The following is a 20,756-nucleotide window of genomic DNA, read 5'->3' as shown; positions in this document are numbered from 1 at the left end:
TTGAACCAAACTCTCTAGATTTTCCCAAAACCTTATCTTGTGTTGTTCGTCTAAACCCATTTGCGGTTCATAGGCGCTAATCACATGGAAAGCACCTCCCTCCACCACAAGTTTGATAGAGATGATCCGATCTCCCACCCTCTTGACATCCACTACGTCCTTCTTTCACTGCTTATCCACAATAATTATCCTATTCTTCACCTTTCCTGTATACCAAAATTTGAAACTAGAAGTATCCAACTCCCTAGTCTTTGTACCAACCCATTTTGTTTCTTGTAGGCACATAATGTTAATCTTCCTCCTTGTCATGATGTCCACCACTTCCATGGACTTTTCTGTTAGAGTGCCTATGTTCCATGTCTCAAATCTCAACCTATACTAAATAAATATATTTATAAAAATTTATCAATTTAGTATTATTAGGTTATATTAGAATTAAAATTTATATAATTATAAAAATAGAATAAATTGATAGATTTTTATAAATATATTTATTCAACATAAAATTAAACATATTATGTATCATATATAAACATACATGAATACATAACTAATTTGATAGTTTATTTTTTGTTATGAAATATTCTTTATAAATTATTGTGCCTAATGTGTATAAAGTCCTGCAAAATAGACTCTTATATTAAATCAATCTAATTTTTAAACATGTTAAATTATTATTATTCCATCGTATAATATTATTTAGATGGCTTTTTATGTGGAGGTCTGTTTCAAATTTTAGATTAATTATACATTCAAAACCTATAGTTTCTCCCATACAAAATCAAGGGCAAATTACATTCGTTTTTCATAAAAGGCAAAAAAAATCAATCATGTTAGAGATATACTAAAATCAGTTATTAATATAAAATATATATTAAAATATAAAATATAAATTAAAAATAAATTAAATTATATATATATATATATATATATATATATATATATATATTTATATACAAATATATAATAATTAATTTTAGTGTATAAATAATATTTTTTAAAAAAATATACTCATCTTATAACAAGAAGAGAGGAGATCAATATTAAAAAAAATTCAAGCCAATAGATTAAGTAATTTAAAAATTTTCAATATAATTTTTTCTGTTTTTCAAAGATTATAGATTAATTATTTTCGTCAATTAGTCATTTATTAATAGTTTTAGTAAACGATTAATGATATAAAATGTTAACTCATATCATATATAACACCTAATATATTTAATTAGATACTAAATAAATATATTTATAAAAATTTATTAATTTAGTATTATTAGATTATATTAGAATTAAAATTTATATAATTATAAAAATAGAATAAATTGATAGATTTTTATAAATATATTTATTCAACGTACAATTAAACATATTATGTATCATATATAAACATACATAGATACATAACTAATTTGATGGTTTATTTTTTGTTATGAAATATTCTTCATAAATTATTGTGCCTAATGTGTATAAAGTCCTGCAAAATAGACTCTTATATTAAATCAATCTAATTTTTAAACATGTTAAATTATTATTATTCCATCATATATTATTATTTAGATGGCTTTTTATGTGGGGGTCTGTTTCAAATTTTAGACTAATTATAGATTCAAAACCTATAGTTTCTCCCATACAAAATCAAGGGCAAATTACATTCGTTTTTCATAATAAGAAAAAAAAATCAACCAGATTAGATATATACTAAAGTCTAAAATCAATTATTAATATAAAATATATATTAAAATATAAAATATAAATTAAAAATAAATTAAATTACATATATTTATATATAATTATATAATAATTATTTTTAATGTGTAAATAATTTTTTTTTTTTTAAAAAACATACTCATCTTATGACAAGAAGAGAGAAGATCAATATTAAAAAAAAAAACAGGATTATTGTTACATATTTAAGTATTTTTTCATTAAAGTTTTTACAAGTAGGTCTAATATCAACAAAAATTGCTCTCATTAAAAGAGTGTCATTACATACATACATACATACATATATACATACATTCTCCTCTTCTTCTTTCAAATTCACGCATACCTCTCCTCCTCCTCTTTCTCTTCTCTTCGGTTATCGTCATCACCAATAACACTAACATTTTGTTAATGAATTGTTTTTTCAATCGAATTAAATGGAATACAATTACTAAATTGAATTGAATTGAATTGAATTGAATGGACGCAGGTGTTCTGAATTGAATTGAATTGATAATCTCTAAATTATAGATACAGATGTTTTGAATTTGATTTATATAATGATAATGTTCCGTTCATTTAGTATTATACAATTGTTTCACCTTAATAACGTGTTCGGTTCATTATGCAGAAAGCTGTTTTGAATTTGATTTTATATACTGGATAATGTTTCGTTCATTTAGTACTATACAATTGTTTCACCTTAATAACATGTTCGGTTTATTATGAATTGAATTGAATTGAATTGACGTAGGTATTCTGAATTGAATTGAATTGATAATCTCTAAATTATAGATACATGTGTTTTTAATTTGATTTTATATAATGGATAATGTTCTGTTCATTTAGTACTATACAATTGTTTCACCTTAATAACGTGTTCGGTTAATTATGTAGAAAACTGTTTTGAATTTGATTTTATATAATGGATAATGTTCCGTTCATTTAGTACTATACAATTGTTTCACCTTAATAACATGTTCGGTTCATTACGAATTGAATTGAATTGTTTTGAATTGAATGGACGCAGGTGTTCTGAATTGAATTGAATTGAATTGATAATTTTTAAGAGGAGGAGAAAAAAGAAAAGGAGAAGAAGAAGGAAAGAAGAAAAACCTACGGTGTGCAAATTTAGAAGAAGAAGAAAGAGGAGGAGAAAAAGAAGGGAATGAGAAGAACCTGCGCGAATTTGGAAGAAGAAGAAGAAGAAATACGAGGAGAAGGAGAAAGAAACGGAGAAGGAGCGCGTGATTTAAAAAGTTGTTACAACAACTTGGACACACTTGGATAAGAATTTTGCTTGGATGTAGAGTTTTATTCTAAAAAAAATTCAAGCCAACAAATTAAGTAATTTAAACAATTTCAATATAATTTTTTGAGAAAATACCATTTCCCTCCCCTGTGAGATATTAAAATGACACTTTCCTCTCCTCTATTTATAAAATCATTAAAATGTATATTCTCCTCCCTTATAACTTTTAAAAAACTTCATTTTTAATCCGTTTTAAATTTTTTGTGCTAATTAATGTTAACTTTATCCATTTTTCAAAAAAAAATAAATTATTTTTTATAAAAATATCCTTTAACAAAAATTTTATTTTTTATCATTATATTTTGCTTACCAAAATACTCTTTAATAAATTATTTTTTATTGATTAAATTGTATTTTTATCAAAATATTTTTAAAAAAATTAATAATTAAAATTTTTTTCTAAGATATCCTTTAATAATTTTTTTATTATTAAATTATAATTTTACCAAAATTTTCGTTAACAATTTTTTTATATTTTATTATTAATTTTCTGATATCAATATATATTATTTTAACATTAAATAAAAAATCTTAGTAAGATTATTTTTTAATGTAAATATATATTAATTGTTATACATATTAACAATAGTAAGATTTTTTTATTTAATATTAAAATAATAATATTGATATCGAAAAATTAATAGTAAAATATAAAAATAATTGTTAACAAAAATTTTAGTAAATTTAATAATTAAAAAATTATTGAAAGATATCTTAAAAAAATAATTTAATTATTAATTTTTTAAAAAAATATTTTGGTAAAAATATAATTTAATTAATAAAAAATAATTTATTAAAAAGTATTTTGTTAAGCAAAATTTAATGACAAAACAATAAAATTTTTGCTAAAGGGTATTTTTGTAAAAAATAATTTATTTTTTCTTGAAAATAGATAAAGTTAACATTAGTTAATACAAAAAGTTTAAAATAGATTAAAATGAGATTTTTTAAAAGTTATAAGGGAGGAAAGTATACATTTTATAAATAAAGGAGAGGGAAATGTCACTTTAGCATCTTGTAGGGGAGGGAAGTGGTATTTTCTCTAATTTTTTTTTTGTAGTGACGACTTCAATTAAAAAAATTTTAATTTTTATAAATTAAAAAAAATTTCTTTTTATTTTCAATTTTCATTCAAGATAATTAATTTAAATTGTTTGTCCAAAATCAATTAAATTATTCATGAAATTATCCAAATTAAATGAAAATAGATATCAAAAGTCAATAATTCAATGTCACTTTCGATAAACACAAAAGAGTGAGTCATAATAAAATTCACAAAATTCCTCTAATAATATTATCGTGATTTTAACTAAAATTAATATAAACTGCATTCATTATATTGATGTGGACAATATACTAAAATTTTGTATACATAATCATTAATTCATTATACAACAATTTCTCATCATTCAATGATCAATAGATTGATAAAAATCTAACTTTATAATAAGGTGAATGTGCTTATCAAATTGTATCTAAATTACTAAAAAAAATAAATAAATAATATTTAATAAATTTTATATAATTTATTTTTTATTTTAAATATTTTTTTTTTTTTTAAAATAATTTAAATAATTTAAACACCATAACAAAGGTACCATAGAACTCACCTTATAACAAACATAAACTTAAATTACTCTAACAATAAATAGATCAATACTGGCGGCCTGCCCAATAATATATCATCAAGTTTTGATGCTCATTACTTAAATGGTTTTGTAAATACAAGAAAATTAATTAGAGGATCATATATAAATAAAAGAAGCTCTTAATCTGTAATTAATGTAAAATGTTGGTTCTTGAGTTTGAGTTTGACCAGTGAGGTGCAGGGGTGGGTGGCCATGTTTAACTAACTTTACCGTACAACAGAACTGCGATGAGATATGATCCCAACACCGAAGATAAAGTGATGAGTGAAGAATGATGAAGTTGATGACCCGCTATTCTCTCTGTGTTTCTCTCTTGATCTTCATCCCCACACTCACACACTCTGCGAATTCAAGCACCAACTATTTGACCACTCAACAACTCTGGTTCTCTCAAACCCTCGATCATTACTCTCCCTATGTCAGTACTTTCAATTTCCAGATCCTTCATCTTATAATTCTTTGCGCCAATTCATCTGCATCACGCTTTTTCATAATTACGCTAATCGCAGTCGCAGGATCGGAGCCAATTCCAGCAAAGATACTATGAGTTCCTTGACTTTTTCCGTAGTCCAGATGGACCCATTTTTATGGTAATCTGTGGTGAATATACATGCAAGGGGATCAAAAACGACTATATTGCTGTACGTTTCAATCTTTCCGCTTAAATATGCATTGTTGTTGGTGAATTGAGATTATAAGTTTTGGCTTTGCCTTGTAACACACTATAGGTTTTGGCAAAGAAGTTTGGAGCAGCTGTGGTTTCCCTTGAGCATCGCTATTATGGAAAGAGTTCTCCGTTTAAACAGCTCACAACACAAAATTTGAGATATCTTTCATCTAAGCAAGCACTCTTTGATTTGGCTGTTTTTCGCCAGAGTTATCAGGCAAGTTAGATTTTTTCTAACTTCCTGTTTGATGACATGTCAGAAATTAACCAGTAATTCAGTAAAGTAGTGCCTTTAGGGACTAGTTGGGAATTAGTCAATTAAAATCAAATTGTAGAATGCACAAGCTCGCAGATATCGGTGAGAAAGGAGTTCATTGATTGTTAGTAAGCTCAAGATTGACCTTATCATTAATAATCAATGACAATGCCCAGAAAATGGGAATATTTTATGTCAATTTGAGTGAATTTTATCATACTATCCTTCAGGTTTCATGATGCCTTAAAGAGTCTGCAGTGTGGATTAGCTTATTGCTCATCATTTTAATTGCCTATTGTACTTCTTGTAGGAATCTTTAAATGCAAAGCTTAATAGAACAAAAGAAGAAAATCCATGGTTTGTTTTTGGTGTCTCATATCCTGGAGCACTGAGTGCATGGTTTCGTCTTAAGTTTCCACATTTAACATGTGGAAGTCTTGCAAGCTCTGCAGTTGTTCTTGCTGTTTATAACTTCACAGAGTTTGATCAGCAGGTGAAGATAGTGATTTTTCCTTTATGTTCATACTCTCACCATATCTCTTTTTTACAGATTTTCAGAAGATTCCATACATTGTACAGTGTTCCCTTTGGTTTAGTTTCATTCAAGTGTTGAGTTCTGTCTTAAACATGCAGGTTGGTGAGTCGGCAGGTCCTGAATGTAAAGCAGCATTACAAGAAACCACTAAACTCATCGATCAAAAACTAGTAACTAATGGAAAGGCATTAAAGGCATCTTTCGATGCAACTGATGTATGCTTTATTACTCTATAAATCATATTATTATTTACCCACACGCATGAGCTACATAGCCCAATAGATTTTTATGGTATGATTTGCATGATGCCTGTTGATCTTTGCCTTGCTATGCAGCTCAGAATTGATGGTGATTTCCTGTACTTTTTGGCAGATGCTGCTGCTACAGCGGTAATTGATATGATATCTGCTGTTTCATTTCTTCAAGTCAGTGAAATATCTTGTATTCAAGTTCACTTTTTCCCATCGCTCTTCCGGTTTTTTATGAATGTTTCAGTTTCAATATGGAAATCCAGATAAAGTATGCAAGCCTCTTGTTGAGGCAAAAAAGGCTGGGGATGATTTGGTGGTATGCTTTTCAAGCTAGCTTCTTAGTTCCGTATTCTTAATTTAATGAATTATACACTCATGTGTCAATGTCTCTGGTCCTCTTCCTGGTAGGGATGGTTACCTCTTTGGTAATCTGATTTCACATATATTATCATTTTACAGGATGCTTATGCCAAATATGTAAAAGAGTATTACCTTGGAGACTATGGTGCTAGCGTACAATCTTACAACCAGAATTACTTGAAAAACACTACTGCTAGTGAAGACAGTTCTGATAGACTGTGGTGGTTTCAAGTTTGCACCGAAGTAGCATACTTTCAAGTGGCTCCCTCTAATGATAGTGTGCGCTCCTCAAAAGTTGATACAAGGCAATCTCCTTTTCTCCATTGTTAACTTTGTATACTTCTTTGTTTGTTGACAGGATTCCTTTCCTCATTTTTTGCATATCACACAATGGCTTTCATTTTTCCAGTTTTGTGTATACTTTGTGATCATGATCTCATAAATTGTAAAAAGTAATTTCTTAGATATTGCAGGTACCATTTGGACCTCTGCAAAAATGTATTTGGAGAAGGCATCTTTCCTGATGTTGATTCAACTAATATATACTATGGAGGCACCAAAATTGCTGGTCAGAAACTTCCCTTGCCTAAATGTGTCATTCGGTGCAAAGCTTTGTTTTATCGTTTTGTGTTAAGTGAACATTCATAAGCTATCTTTATCAGGCCTTAATTATTGTTGTTGTGAACTTAGAAGAACCTAATGAAATGGGAGTCTTTATTGTGTTTGCATATTTTAGTTTGAATTAGCCAATAAAGTAATCTATTAGAACTTTTTTATTAGCATATTTTACATGTCTTTATGGTTTTAGTCTGAATATCATGTTATATTGTCATGATGAATTTGACTTCTTTTATCTACCCTAATGTAACGTACATGGACAGGTTCAAAGATAGTTTTTACAAATGGTTCCCAGGATCCTTGGCGCCATGCATCAAAACAAGCGTCATCCCCTGACAGTGAGTTGGAATGAACTATTTTCAATTTTGAATAATTCCCTTCTTTATTAATGATATTACTCTGGCACAATGTCAAAATTGCATTTCTTTCAAATCCAACAATTACTATTATCAAATTGCGGTTGAACTTTTCAGTGCCTTCCTATACAATCACGTGTTCTAATTGCGGCCATGGAACTGACATGCGTGGATGTCCTCAATCTCCTTTTAACATTGAAGGTATATATCGCTTCTACACCGCCAATCTTAAACCTACAGTATTTCATTGCAGGATCCCAACAAATAGATTTAGCACTGCAAAATAGAAAAAAATGACAATAACATGATAATTTCTTGTAGAAAGCAAACTCAAATTAGTTGCCAACATCACCTTTTTTGGTTTACTTTTTACGATACATGATTATGCTCCTGCATTTTGATAACGAAATTTCATTCTAGGTAATGAGAAGAACTGCACCTCCCCTGATGCAGTCCACAAAGTCCGGCAAAAGATTGTGGAGCACATAGACCTGTGGCTTTCTGAGTGCCAGGACACGAGCAGGAGCTGTATATAATTATTCTTAGCATGCAATAAGATGATGTAGGACAACAAAAATTCTGTGAAGTAATGAATTGTGAATCACGATTGTGAATTATTTGTTATTTATTTCTCGTTCACTCTTAATAGCTTTGGAAATTAGAAGTGAGATTTTTGCCTGCTATTTTAATAACATCATGTTATGTTCGATGCTTATGACAAGGTGAGGAATTTAGTATCAGCTCACTACAACGTGTTTTGACAACCTTCATGACCATGAGAGCTAACTTCCATAAAACACCATGATTTTTAAGTGACTACATAGGTAAGTTCATATCATTTTTATTCAGTTTAGAGATAGATTATTGATTATCTAATATTGAACTATATTGAATAACGAATAATCACTGTTTATATAACTCCATTTATCATAGACATAGAGAATCAGTTAGGCTTGAGGAGGATTCCCGCCCTCAAACAAGACATTGTTAGCATACCTTTGCAACTTCAAAAGTCCTGTCAATGCCGTAATTACAGTCGTTTTGTCAGCATTCAGCAGTAAGAATGGTGCAAAGCAAAATCGAGTTTGTGAAGAGTCCAAGTTAGTGAGTTACGTACCATTTTTCCGAAAAAAAAGCTCCTTGCAGTGTTGCCACTTGCCACCATGACTCACCATTTGAGCCGGGCAACGAACTAGACCCTGCTGGTGCTTACTATTAGAACTCTGATGTATATGCAGTTTTCATTCTATTTTTTCTTGCCAATACCAAACTCATCCTGTAACATTTGGCTCAGTTAAAACTTAAAAGCACAATCACACGTGATATTTCTCACTGTAATTTTACTAGAAATTCTTTGCAAACTTCTCAGCCTGTTAAGAATCTGTGGCCAATCTGTTAAATACCTTGAAGACTGTTGTACGAATATTGAAATGAATGGAACAAAAGATTTAAGAATTTGATGTCATGTGAATAAATGGTCAAATCATTCGAATTCCCAAAGAATAGAGATTGGTTGTTTGTTATTATTATTTTTTTTTTTTTGGGGCCAATGAAATGTGCGTCATTAACCTGTCACATGCATATGGGGCCAGGCCAAGCTATCAACATGAGTTTATTGCGCCTTTTTTGGTGGGTTTGGGGAGAAGAGAAAGAGAGGGAAGGGGAGAAAGAATGAAAGAAGCCGAAACAAACAAACAAACATCAAGATATTCCTTGACAGTTGCATGTGATGTAATAGTGCTGCTAGTGCTGTACTATTATTGGACACGATTAAAATGTTCACTTTCACTGGTATTCAGGGTTACGGTTCAAATTATACTTCCCTTTTCACTTTAGCCACGAAACTTACATTCCAATTCCATCATGTCCCAGGCATTGAGATCATTCCATGTTCAAATTGTTCGTGGGTAGCTGGAGTGAAAAGAATACGTAAAGTGGTTCCATCTTCACGAATGGTTTATCTAACTGGAAATTGACTTTAAGAATACTTCCATTTAAGCTTAATTTTCTTAACCAGAATTCTTGACACAACTCGAACAAAAATAAACAAGACGTTGTCATTCGTATCTGTTTAGAAGACGTAATTTTTGTCATACATTTCCCATGAAAATTTTCATGCGAACACATTATTTTAAACAAACATTTAAATGAAAAATGTTTATATGAACTTTTTAATTAACCATTGAGATACGTTACATCACGAGTAAAACAAAACGAACTACAGCATATGGATTACAGCAAGATTCTAATCGATTAATTTAAGCGTATACTTATTGGAGAAGGAAAAGAGATAAGTTTGACCAAGAAACATTGATTAAAGCAGGTAAAGTAACCGAGAGTCACACAACGTGATGCTATCTGACACGTAAAGCAATAGAAATTTATATGTATAAACTTCGTGCAAAACGTCAAAGTTAGAGAAGATCACATTATATTACAGAATTCTAATATGTACAATTTAATACCCAGCTGTACAATTGTCAATTTGCCATAGCTCCTTGCCACGTCATGACGATGACAGCTGAACCAAATATTTTTGGAGAAATTCCCATTTACTCCATGGAAGAAATTTCGTACAAACCTAAGCTGCCATTCCTTGTGAAGCTTCATAAACCATGATTGAGAAACCTTTTAACACAACTGAGAGAGAAATTAAGATTAACCAATAGTCCATAGAAATTGCAATGCACAAGGATAAAAGATGACTAATGCACGTGTTCTGCAAATTAATCAGTATGTTTTTCCAATAAATGCTGGTCCCTTGATGCTTGCCCAGCAATTTTAAATAGTCACTTTAGCTTAGAAGTCTCTAAATCGATCCAAAAAAGCCTGAAAATGTGTCATATACACACAAACACACCATTTGGTCCAGACATGTCAGGCATACATTCATTCAGTGCTGATGTGGGGAACCAACTTTCAACTTTGTCTGCATGATCGGCAGCCAAGTGGTTTATGTTTGCTTCTCCCCAAAAGATAAGTCACATGACTGGCACGTAAACAGTCACATAACAGTGGCTTCTAGGGAGTAAATGGGGCACCTTTTGATCATACACAAGTCAAATGGGTAACCACATCTGCTCACCAGTTACCACCTCATCACTTATAGCCCATGCGGACCCAATTTCAAAATTTTAAGAACCCAATCGGAAGCTCTTAAACAGTAACCAGAGACTACCATTAAAAAAAAGGTAAAACTATCAATCAATGCATTTATAAGTATACAACAGTCTCACGCTGGTGCAGTCACATGCTTCTATTTTCAGACTTTTTAAGATAAGGGATATATAATTAGATATTTTTGTAATATTTTTTTACATGAGAAGTACATTGAAGTTAAATAAAAAATTAAATCTAACAAAATAAATCTAAGTTGGTAGCAACTAGCTTCGATTCTTGCGTGTTTGCGATTTAGTATTTACACAAGTCAGACAGATAAAAAAAGATGTGTACCATGATTATGACTGGAAGAGAGTTATGGTTGCAATATAACCATTCTTCATCACCTGCTTAACATCATAATGGTATAGATTAGCAGTCTCCTTTTAGCATCATATAGGACTAAATTATTAAACAAGCAGCGGACTGTAATTGCAAAGAATGCCATACCTCAAAGGCAATATTTTGATAACCATATACAAGAGTAGAACCAAAAGGGTTACTTGCAGAACCTTGAGTTTGGATCGCAGCTCGCCCGCAATCCCCAAGTATTTCCTAACAGAATCAATTGAAAGCTATTAATATACACCAAAACTTTTGTTAACCAATATAAAAAACCACATCAAAGCTTGTCAGTTTACACAATTATTTGTTCTTTCGAAATCAAACTGTATTATTCATCTTCCATAAAAGAACATCGATATATGGGTATCCATTCAACTTGGGAGGGATAGAATATCACCTTTACGTGTTCCCACTTTGTACTAGGTGTAATAGCTCTCTGCTTGCTGTTATTTACTTCCTGAAAAGATTCTCCGGCAGCTGACAAGGAAAATAATAATTTATACTCTTGTTTTGCAACAAAAATTCACCCATAGCAGCTAATGAAGGCCAATTTAGATACAGCATTGTAAATACAGGATTGCTTACAATCTGAGCCATGGATAACGAAGTTACACTTGATGTATGAATTGAAATCGGCATGACCCGGGTAATTAGTATGTAACACAAACTTCTTTATTTTATGAGTCTGAAAAAACAACAGACTTCTAGTGAGTTCAATTGTCATTTCTGTCCGTGTATAAGAACAAAAGGATGTGTCATTATGCAAACAACAAACCTGCCCATCAAATAAGATGTCCAGACCACGAGTAAAGTAATTATAAAAGTAATCACCACAAAGAGTTGTTCGAGGCCGAAGATCTGAGGCAGAATGAATAACCATAGGATCTACCTGCAGGGCGAGAGTCAGGATCAATAAAAGATACTCATCCCGAGCAGTTTAGTTCTAAAAGGATAGTTAACAGTAAATCTAGATTTCTACTCCATAAAATAAATGACTAAGTATCTAGTGGACATCAGTGCTCCGTCCATGAAGCTCTGTAATTTACATTGGAACTACGAGGAGAAATAATTAGCTTCATATTCCTATAGATGATAACTCCATTTTGGACAACCCCACATTCCCACCTGGCCATGTGTTTTGAGCTTAACCATGAACTTTCTCACCCGACTTCTTTGCACTCTCTTTACACCTTAACCAAACCAAATTACCAAACATATGCGCAGCCTTAAACATGCAGCAATAGGTTGCCAAGCTCCGTATATGATCCATTAAATTAAAGGCAGAACATGTTTTGAATTTACACTTGAAAATGATGGTGCAGGGCGGAGGAATCTGGTAGAATTAATAAGGAAGTTATCTTGTCTTGGTCCTTATAAAATTTTCATTTTGGTTTTAGATCCGGTAAAATATGAAAATTATCTATTTTGGTTTTCATGGTTAATCGGTTTGCTTTGTTGAGTGTTGATGTGATGTGACAAGTAAACTCTATTTTTTATGCTTTATTATCTTAAAATATGGCATAAAATAATAAATCAATTGCTCTAATAATTTTGTTATATGCATTTAAAATATATTCATGAATAAAATATGTAAAACATATTCATTTGAAAGAATTTACTTAATATGTTATGATTTTAAATTTTTAATATCATGAGAAAATAAATAATTAAAATAATTTAGTTTTATGTACTAGCATATATATAGATTTTTTTAACATCCAATTAGATGTTAATGTTATTATAAATATTAAAGTATTTTTTAATATGATATTAGGTGTAAAAATTAAGGGGAAAAAACAAAAAGTAAAAAAGAGAAGAAACAACCAAGCAAATGTTACTATAAATATTAAAGTATTCTGTTATATGTTAATTAGCTGTAAAATTAAAAAGGGGGAGGGGGAGAAAAAAGAGAAGGAACAACAAATCAAATAAAAAACAAATAATACAAGTGCATGAGAGGAGATTTGAAACATGGTTCATGGACTTACAAGTGCTCTTTACTAACAAGCAAACCATAAATACACCTCTGAATACATGAACTGTAAATAAACATAAATTCAAATCTTCATGGCACACAACCAATAAAGATGCAGGGTTTATCAAAATTTTTAGATATTCTATATATTGATAGAATGCCACAAAAAGACCTACAAAATCATCACATTTCATATACAAAATAGTAATCCAAGGAACCTGCTTTTGATGAATGCCACAGGGACGACCTAGCTCAGTCCACACATCCTGAAGAAACAGGAAGTACAACATGAACTTTGCTTCAGACGAATAATACAAATTGAGGGGAAAATGACCACTGAAAAACATGCAATCTCAGAAAGTAATCCAATAAAAGCTTAGCTCAAATGGACCTATTGTACGTAATATACATCCTACCTGAGGACACGCACCAAAAGGAATGTGTTGCGTGCCAACAGTGAAGTGCAATTCTTCCCCCAGCTATACAAAACAAAAAAAACAAAAACAAAAAAACTGAATTATATGCCATTATAGTCAATTTACCAAAATAGCCAGAAAGTTTGTCTATAACAATGCCATCTGAGAGAATCATCCTATAAACAGATAGAGGACTCAGAACCGAACCTTAACATGAACTTCTTCCATATAAATGCTGCCAGCAGGTAAAGGAGGAGCAGAAGCCTTATCCATCAAGGATCCCACACCAACTTTCTTACCAGAGGAACTATCATATATGGACACACGGCAAGTTACTGGTGTAGTGCCATCAGGAAACTCCAATGGCAATTCAACTTTCATAATGAAAAGGGGCAGAGTTAACAAATTCGAATAATAATATATAGTTCTATGTTTCAATTTCACGATGATGTAATAAATACCTCCCCCATCATGACAGCAATCTGTATACTGACTTGGAATAGGAAATGCAAACGACAGCCCCTAAAACCAAACCAAGGAATTTATAGTCTAAATAAAATTGTCAAACTGTAGGACAAATTTAAACACAAATAATTAAGCATTTGACATCTCAACCACATACCGGGTAGAATAGAGTGTATATGCCTCTTTCCTTATCGAAAATTCCAGGATATGTGGGCCCAAACAGGGCATATACAGCAACGAACGTGGCCAAAGTCGACGGTCCACTAAAAATTGGGAAGACGATCAATAACACAAGACATTATTTCACAGGAAGTAGATGCTAAAATTAGAGGCCCACAAACTCACCCAATCAACGAAGTCGAGTACCGCATTTGAAGACGCTTTACATCATATATTTCAATAAGGCGCAATCTCTAAAACAATAATGGAAAATCAGGTCATTATAAATTAGGTGGAGACTATAGCCTCAACACAACAACTTTAACCGATTGAAAGCGTAAGGGTTACATACATCAGAAGCTACTAATATTCTGTAGGAATTCTTTGCACACTTTTTCAATTTGAATTTTGAACTATATTTCCAACTAAGTTAGAATGTTTTGATCTTGATCATGAGACACCCATAAAACAAACCAAACAATCAAATAAGTTGTAACCTTCTAACCTTGCACTACTAGCTAGTCCAGCACTCAACGTGTCAAATAAATATATAATGAACGAATATCTCCAAGACTTCAACTGAGCCACATCATCTAATATTATGAGTTACAAATAAGCCTCGCTGGGTAATTAGTTTGCGGAAACAATACCTGAGACCAGGGATCAAAACGAAGGTGAAAACCATGGTCTGGAAAGCTTATAACAATATCCAACTTAAGTGGTTCCTGTAATTGCATAAGAGCGAATATAGATAAGTTTGATACAAAATAGAACAGAGACACCTCGCAGAGGTGAAAGGTGAAGCCATAGCATTATAGCCTGCCAAAAGCATTCTGCCAGTTCAACAGAATCAAGGAAACCCACTATCTCCACGAGATTAAACTTCGTTATACAACACAGTCAACAATAACTTTAAGTCATGAACACATGAAACGAACCTCGTCATAATACTTAACATGAACCACATCATAAATGTTCGGCTGATTCTCTATCTGAGCAAATGCTTCACTTATCGGCATCCCTGAACACCACCAATAAATGGGGATAACCTAAATTAGCAAAATCCCAATAATATCGACTCCTCAACAGTGCCGGAAAAAACAAACAAGCTGACTATCGTAAGTGATAATAACCAAAAACCTAATCGATCAAAGTCAAAATTAAATCACTGCGCCTTCAACACAAGTCCACCTAATCAATCAACTGAAGATCCACCACTGCTATAATGCAATAAGGAAACCGAATGGATCAATTGAAGTGAAAATCAGAAAATCCATTGGATCCTTCTTCAATACGAATTCCCAATTCAAAGCATGAACACGAATTTTTTATTGTTTCATTTTAAAACGGAATGGAATTAGGGGAATACCAAGAGAGAAGGGTCCGATTCCGAGACCGGGTCGGAGATCGAGAACGATGGCTCCCATGGCAGTGCCCTCGCAGCGCCGTCTGGGTCTCTGCAACATATTGGGTATTTGGATTTCGGAGGGGTATTTTGGGAAAATAATTCCGTTACTTTCGGGATCGAAGGCCTAAGGATAACACGGCGAGACGCGGCTTCAAATTGAATTGAATGTATAAATATGATATGATGGAAATGGGGAATGGGTTTCTTCTTTCTATTTCTTTCCCTTGTTCCCCTAAACAACTAAGATACGTATAACTTGTATAAGATACTTCAAATTTCTATTGAAAATTTGTATACATATTACGAATTTGAATAATTCTATTGTGATAAGAAGCTGAGTTGGATGTCCATTAATATATGGGCGGCTCAGTTTTTTAACGAAGGAAATTTTTGTTCTTCAATGAGAAAGTATAGGGAGTCAATGACCTAAGCGTATAATGTGCACAATGAAGGTTTAGAAAGTATTAGAGATATGATTATTAATGTTACATTATCTTGTCAATTTATACTTTTGGGATGAGTGGTTTTAGGACATGGTATTAGAATGAAAGTCAAGAGTTTGAGTCTTTTTGGTGAACCCAAAATTAGCTTTTTATAACATGAGATATTTATTATCCCTGTACACATTGTACGCTTAGGCTATTGGCTCCCTAGCACTACTCTTCTTCAATAAATAAAGTGTGGAAAAATAATGTTCCATATATGTATAAATAGGCTTAAGCCTTTGATGACATACATCAATAACAACAATGTTCTCTCTTTTACTATTCTTTTTCTTATATACTTTATTTTAATATTATTCAATACATAATTATATCTATTATATTGATATAATAATTTTAGTGAACATTTCTACTAGAGTTATCTAATTATATTTTTTATTTTATATTTGTTACCTCTTTTTTATTTATTTATTTAGTTATTTTATAACACGTTATCAGCACAAAGCTCTAACGAAGTTTTAGGAAGACTTCAGGTAACAAATTTTCATTATGTCAAAATTCTTTCATCTTGAATATAATGCTCTTGATATATCTGAAAATAATTATTTATCATGGATACTAGATGTTAAAATCCATCTTGATTCAATGGATCTTGAAGATACCATTAAGGCTAAAAATAATGCATCTCAGAAGGATAAAGCCAAGGCCATGATTTTCCTTCATCGTCATCTTGACAAATGAATATCCCACATTAAAAGATCCTGCAGATCTGTGGAAAGACCTTGAAGAAAGGTACAATCATGTGATACTTCCTCAAACCCGATATCTTAGAGAAAACTTTCTCAACCTTCCATGTCTCGAATGTGCTCCTGCAGTAGCAATCGAGAAAAAGGATTTTAAAATATTCTAAGCTAATTTCTTACTTTCTTGTTGCTGAACGCAACAATGAGTTGCTCTTAAGAAATCATGAAGCGCGCCCAGTTGGCGCCGCCCCATTTCCTGAAGTAAATGCGGCAACTTATAACTCCAGAAGAGGTAAATGGCAAGATTTTGATAACAAGAAAAGTTATGGAAGGAAAAGAAATTATGTTCATAAGAAAGGATCTCACCAGAAGTGGGATAAAGAAAGAAACAATGGGCAAAGTAAATCAATTGAGGATAAATGCTTCTGTTGTGGTGGAAATGGCCATTGGTCACGTACCTGTCGTACCCCAAGGCACCTAGTTGATCTTTATCAAGTATCCTTGAAAAAGTATTACAAAGGAAATGAAACAAATTTTGTTTCAAATTATGAAAATTCCACCATTCATTATGATGTATCTAATTTATTTGAGGATCCTGAAGGAAATATTGGCTATTTGATCAATGATGGAATAGTTTGATATATGTATGTGTTTGTTAAGTATTCATGTGAATAATTTTACTGTGCATGTACTTTTACTCATTTTATTATTATTATTATTTGTTTTTGAAGAAAAATGGCAAGGACATATTCTGAAGATATTTGCCTTACGGATAGTGCAAGTTCGCACACTATTCTTAAAAGTACTATATTTTTTACCCATCTTGTGCCAAAAGAGGAATATGTTAATACTATTATTGGCTCAGACAATGTGATAGAAGGCTCCGGAAGAGCTATAATTTTGTTTCCTGGAGGAACAAAATTTATAATAAATAATGCACTATTATCTACCAAGTCCCTGAGGAACTTGTTGAGTTTCAAAGATATTCGCCGAAATGGATATCATATTGAGACTATGAATGAGGAAAATCATGAGTACTTATGTATCACAACTCATGATTCAAATAAGAAAGTTATATTAGAAAGGTTACCCTCACTTTCATCTAGATTGTATTATACCAAGATTAGTGCAATGAATCACATGCCATTGTAAACCAGAAGTTTACTAGCCCAAATGAATTCATAACTTGGCATGATAAATTGGGTCATCCGGAAACAACCATGATGAGGAGAATTATTGAAAACTCTCATGGACATTCACTAAAGAACCAGAAGATTCTTAAATCTAGTGAATTTTGTTGTGCTGTATGTTCTCAAGGGAAGTTAATTTTAAGGAACATCACTAGTAAAGATTGGATTTGAGTCCCCTGAATTCCTAAAAAGGATTCAAGGTGATATATGTGGACCTATTCATCCACCATGTGGATCTTTTAGATATTTTATGGTCCTGATAGATGCATCTTCGAGATGGTCACATGTGTGCTTATTATCTTCTCGCAACCTGGCGTTTGCGAGATTATTGGCTCAAATTATTCGATTAAAAGCACAATTTCCAGAAAATCCAATCAAAGCAATTCGTCTTGATAATGCTGGTGAATTTACTTTCCAATCTTTTGATGTTTATTGTATGGCTAATGGAATAAGTGTTGAACATCCAGTAGCTTATGTTCACACACAAAATGGGTTAGCAGAATCACTTATTAAACGCCTCCAATTAATTGCTAGACCCTTACTTATGAGAACAAATCTCCCAACCTCGGTTTGGGGCATGCTATTTTACATGCCGCAGCTCTTATTCGTTTGAGGCCAACAAGTTACCATCAGTTCTCTCCTATGCAATTAGCTTTTGGCCAGCAGTCAAATGTTTCCCATTTAAGAATATTCGGGTGTGCGATATATGTTCCCATTGCACCACCCAATCGCACCAAAATGGGACCCCAAAGAAAATTGGAGATATATGTTGGATATGATTCTCCCTCTATAGTGAGGTATCTTGAGATACAAACCGGAGATGTATTTAAAGCCCAGTTTGCGGATTGTCATTTTGATGAATCAAAATTTCCAACATTAGGGGGAGAGAACAAGCTTTCTGAAAAGGAACTTAATTGGAATGCATCATCGTTGATGCATTTAGATCCTCGATCAGGGCAATGTGAACTAGAAGTTCAAAAGATTATACATTTACAAAGAATAGCAAATGAATTGCCTGATGCATTTTCCGATACAAAGAGGATAACCAAATCTTATATACCAGCGAAAATGCCTCAATTCGAATTGATGTCCCAGTAGGACAAGTAGCCACTGAAGTAAATTTACGCCAGAAGCGTGGCAGGCCTGTTGGTTCCAAAGACAAAAATCCTCGAAAAAGAAAAGAGGTAAATACGATTCCTGTTGAAAAAGATATAGTAGAGACATCTACAGTTGTCCAAAATTCTGATATAATGTTAACGCCAGAAGACGTTCATGTACCTAAAAATTGTGAAAATGACGAGATCTCGATAAATTATATCTTTACAGGAGAGAAATGGGACCCAAATAAGACAATTGTCAATGAAATATTTGCATATAATGTGGCATTGAATATCATGCATGAATGTAAGGATCTTGAGCCAAGATCAATCGAAGAATGTCGACAAAGGAATGATTGGCCAAAATCGAAAGAAGTCATGAAGGCTGAGTTAGACTCACTTGCAAAACGTGAAGTCTTTGGACCTGTAGTCCGTACACCTGAAGATGTAAAACCTGTTGGATACCGATGGGTATTTGTGAGAAAACGAAATGAGAGAAACGAAGTTGTGCGCTACAAAGCCCGACTTGTGGCACAAGGTTTTTCACAAAGGCCCGGTATAGATTATGAAGAAACGTATTCCCCTGTAGTGGATGCGATAACATTGCGTTATTTGGTCAGTTTATCTGTAACACCCTCACTATCAGAAGTCACGCTTCCGGCTGCGCCACTCTGAAAGAAAGAAGTATTACGACTACTTTACATACTAAATACTAAAATAGGAGCCTGTGACTCGACACTGTATCGCTGATTTCTTTGAAAACCGGAAATAAATACTTTATCTTAAGAAAAATACAAGCAAGCATAGATTCATATACAAAACTCCTTACATGATAACTCATAATATAATATACATATAAAACATACAACTCCTATCCCTCTTACAAATTCATAATAACAAAGACGAGGGAAGAAAATAATCTAATTAATACAACAACATATAAACCAAACGCAGTATAACTCTCCTTAATGCCTCTTCATTTGGTTCCTGAAAAGGGTAAAGCTGTAGGGGGTGAGAACCTAACCACATGGTTTCACCATAGAGTTTCAAAGTTGTCATAAGAAGATATTTAATAGGAAAACTATTTTCAAGCTCAGTGATTATCATTGCCTTATGAATCTTTTAAAAAAAAACCAATAGGTAATCGTTCAAAACCTTTTCAAAGAAACAATGTTTAATCTTTTAGAAATCCGAAACATTTCCTTTCTTATAAGAAAATCTCAATCAGAAACCAACCACGCAATCAAACAACACAATCATTAATTCAGCACCAAAGTTCAATCTCAAATGTAGCACGCCAGGACAAACACAGGCAAAGCAGACAAGGAAAGCACAAGTAGGCAGCAATTACAGCAAATAGTTCAAGTAACAGTTACGAACAGTTTAGCAATTAGGCAAACCAAAACAAGTTCAAACTCAAGCAAAGCATACAAATGCATGTGATGCATGCCTGTCCTATGGCTGATGAGGCTCATCTGTCGGTTATCCAGCCAACCCGACAAGTCTGAATTATACTTAGACTGTCCCCCGACGTGCATCCCCAAGAGTCTATGCATAGCTTTTTCTCAAATAATCAATATTACTCAATGGGGGTAACATTCCCGGGAATTTATATAGTGCCCGATCACACACTTACGTCGTAGGGTCAACA

General features: G+C 32.3%; 2 protein-coding genes across 5 annotated transcripts; one reads left to right on the top strand and one right to left on the bottom strand.

The window, feature by feature from the left end:
- Positions 1–4,626: 4,626 nt before the first annotated feature.
- On the top strand, positions 4,627–9,180 carry LOC107642936 (putative serine protease EDA2). Of its 4 annotated transcripts, XR_015883164.1 has the most exons (15): positions 4,660–4,726; positions 4,883–5,080; positions 5,172–5,303; positions 5,391–5,546; positions 5,896–6,078; positions 6,219–6,335; positions 6,456–6,509; positions 6,616–6,687; positions 6,831–7,036; positions 7,205–7,299; positions 7,613–7,687; positions 7,823–7,906; positions 8,126–8,291; positions 8,428–8,529; positions 8,639–9,180. XR_015883164.1 is itself a non-coding variant. In XM_088486168.1 (13 exons), exons 2-13 carry the CDS (start codon positions 4,934–4,936, stop codon positions 8,239–8,241), a joined length of 1,437 nt encoding a protein of 478 aa, XP_088342294.1. In that variant the 5' UTR covers positions 4,627–4,726; positions 4,883–4,933; the 3' UTR covers positions 8,242–8,420. The 4 variants fall into 4 exon arrangements, 2 of the variants coding, with proteins under 2 accessions (XP_088342294.1, XP_088342293.1); XR_015883163.1 differs by lacking the exon at positions 4,660–4,726 and having other exon boundaries at positions 4,797–5,080; XM_088486168.1 differs by lacking the exons at positions 8,428–8,529; positions 8,639–9,180 and having other exon boundaries at positions 4,627–4,726; positions 8,126–8,420.
- An 820-nt stretch (positions 9,181–10,000) lies between these two features.
- LOC107642935 (PHAF1 protein At3g51130) lies at positions 10,001–15,931 on the bottom strand. The gene is made up of 15 exons (XM_016346447.3): positions 15,594–15,931; positions 15,163–15,245; positions 14,875–14,949; positions 14,411–14,478; positions 14,223–14,328; positions 14,062–14,122; positions 13,808–13,974; positions 13,601–13,663; positions 13,403–13,450; positions 11,985–12,098; positions 11,795–11,894; positions 11,607–11,686; positions 11,315–11,419; positions 11,159–11,211; positions 10,001–10,345 (listed from the first exon to the last, which is right to left on the bottom strand). Exons 1-14 carry the CDS (start codon positions 15,688–15,690, stop codon positions 11,164–11,166), a joined length of 1,215 nt encoding a protein of 404 aa, XP_016201933.1. The 5' UTR covers positions 15,691–15,931; the 3' UTR covers positions 10,001–10,345; positions 11,159–11,163.
- Between the last annotated feature and the right edge of the window lie 4,825 nt (positions 15,932–20,756).

The sequence above is a fragment of the Arachis ipaensis genome, chromosome B5 (genome assembly GCF_059453495.1).
Source record: "Arachis ipaensis isolate K30076 ecotype BB chromosome B5, ASM5945349v1, whole genome shotgun sequence".
NCBI lineage: Eukaryota > Viridiplantae > Streptophyta > Magnoliopsida > Fabales > Fabaceae > Arachis > Arachis ipaensis.
This window is presented reverse-complemented; position numbering and strand designations above follow the sequence as displayed.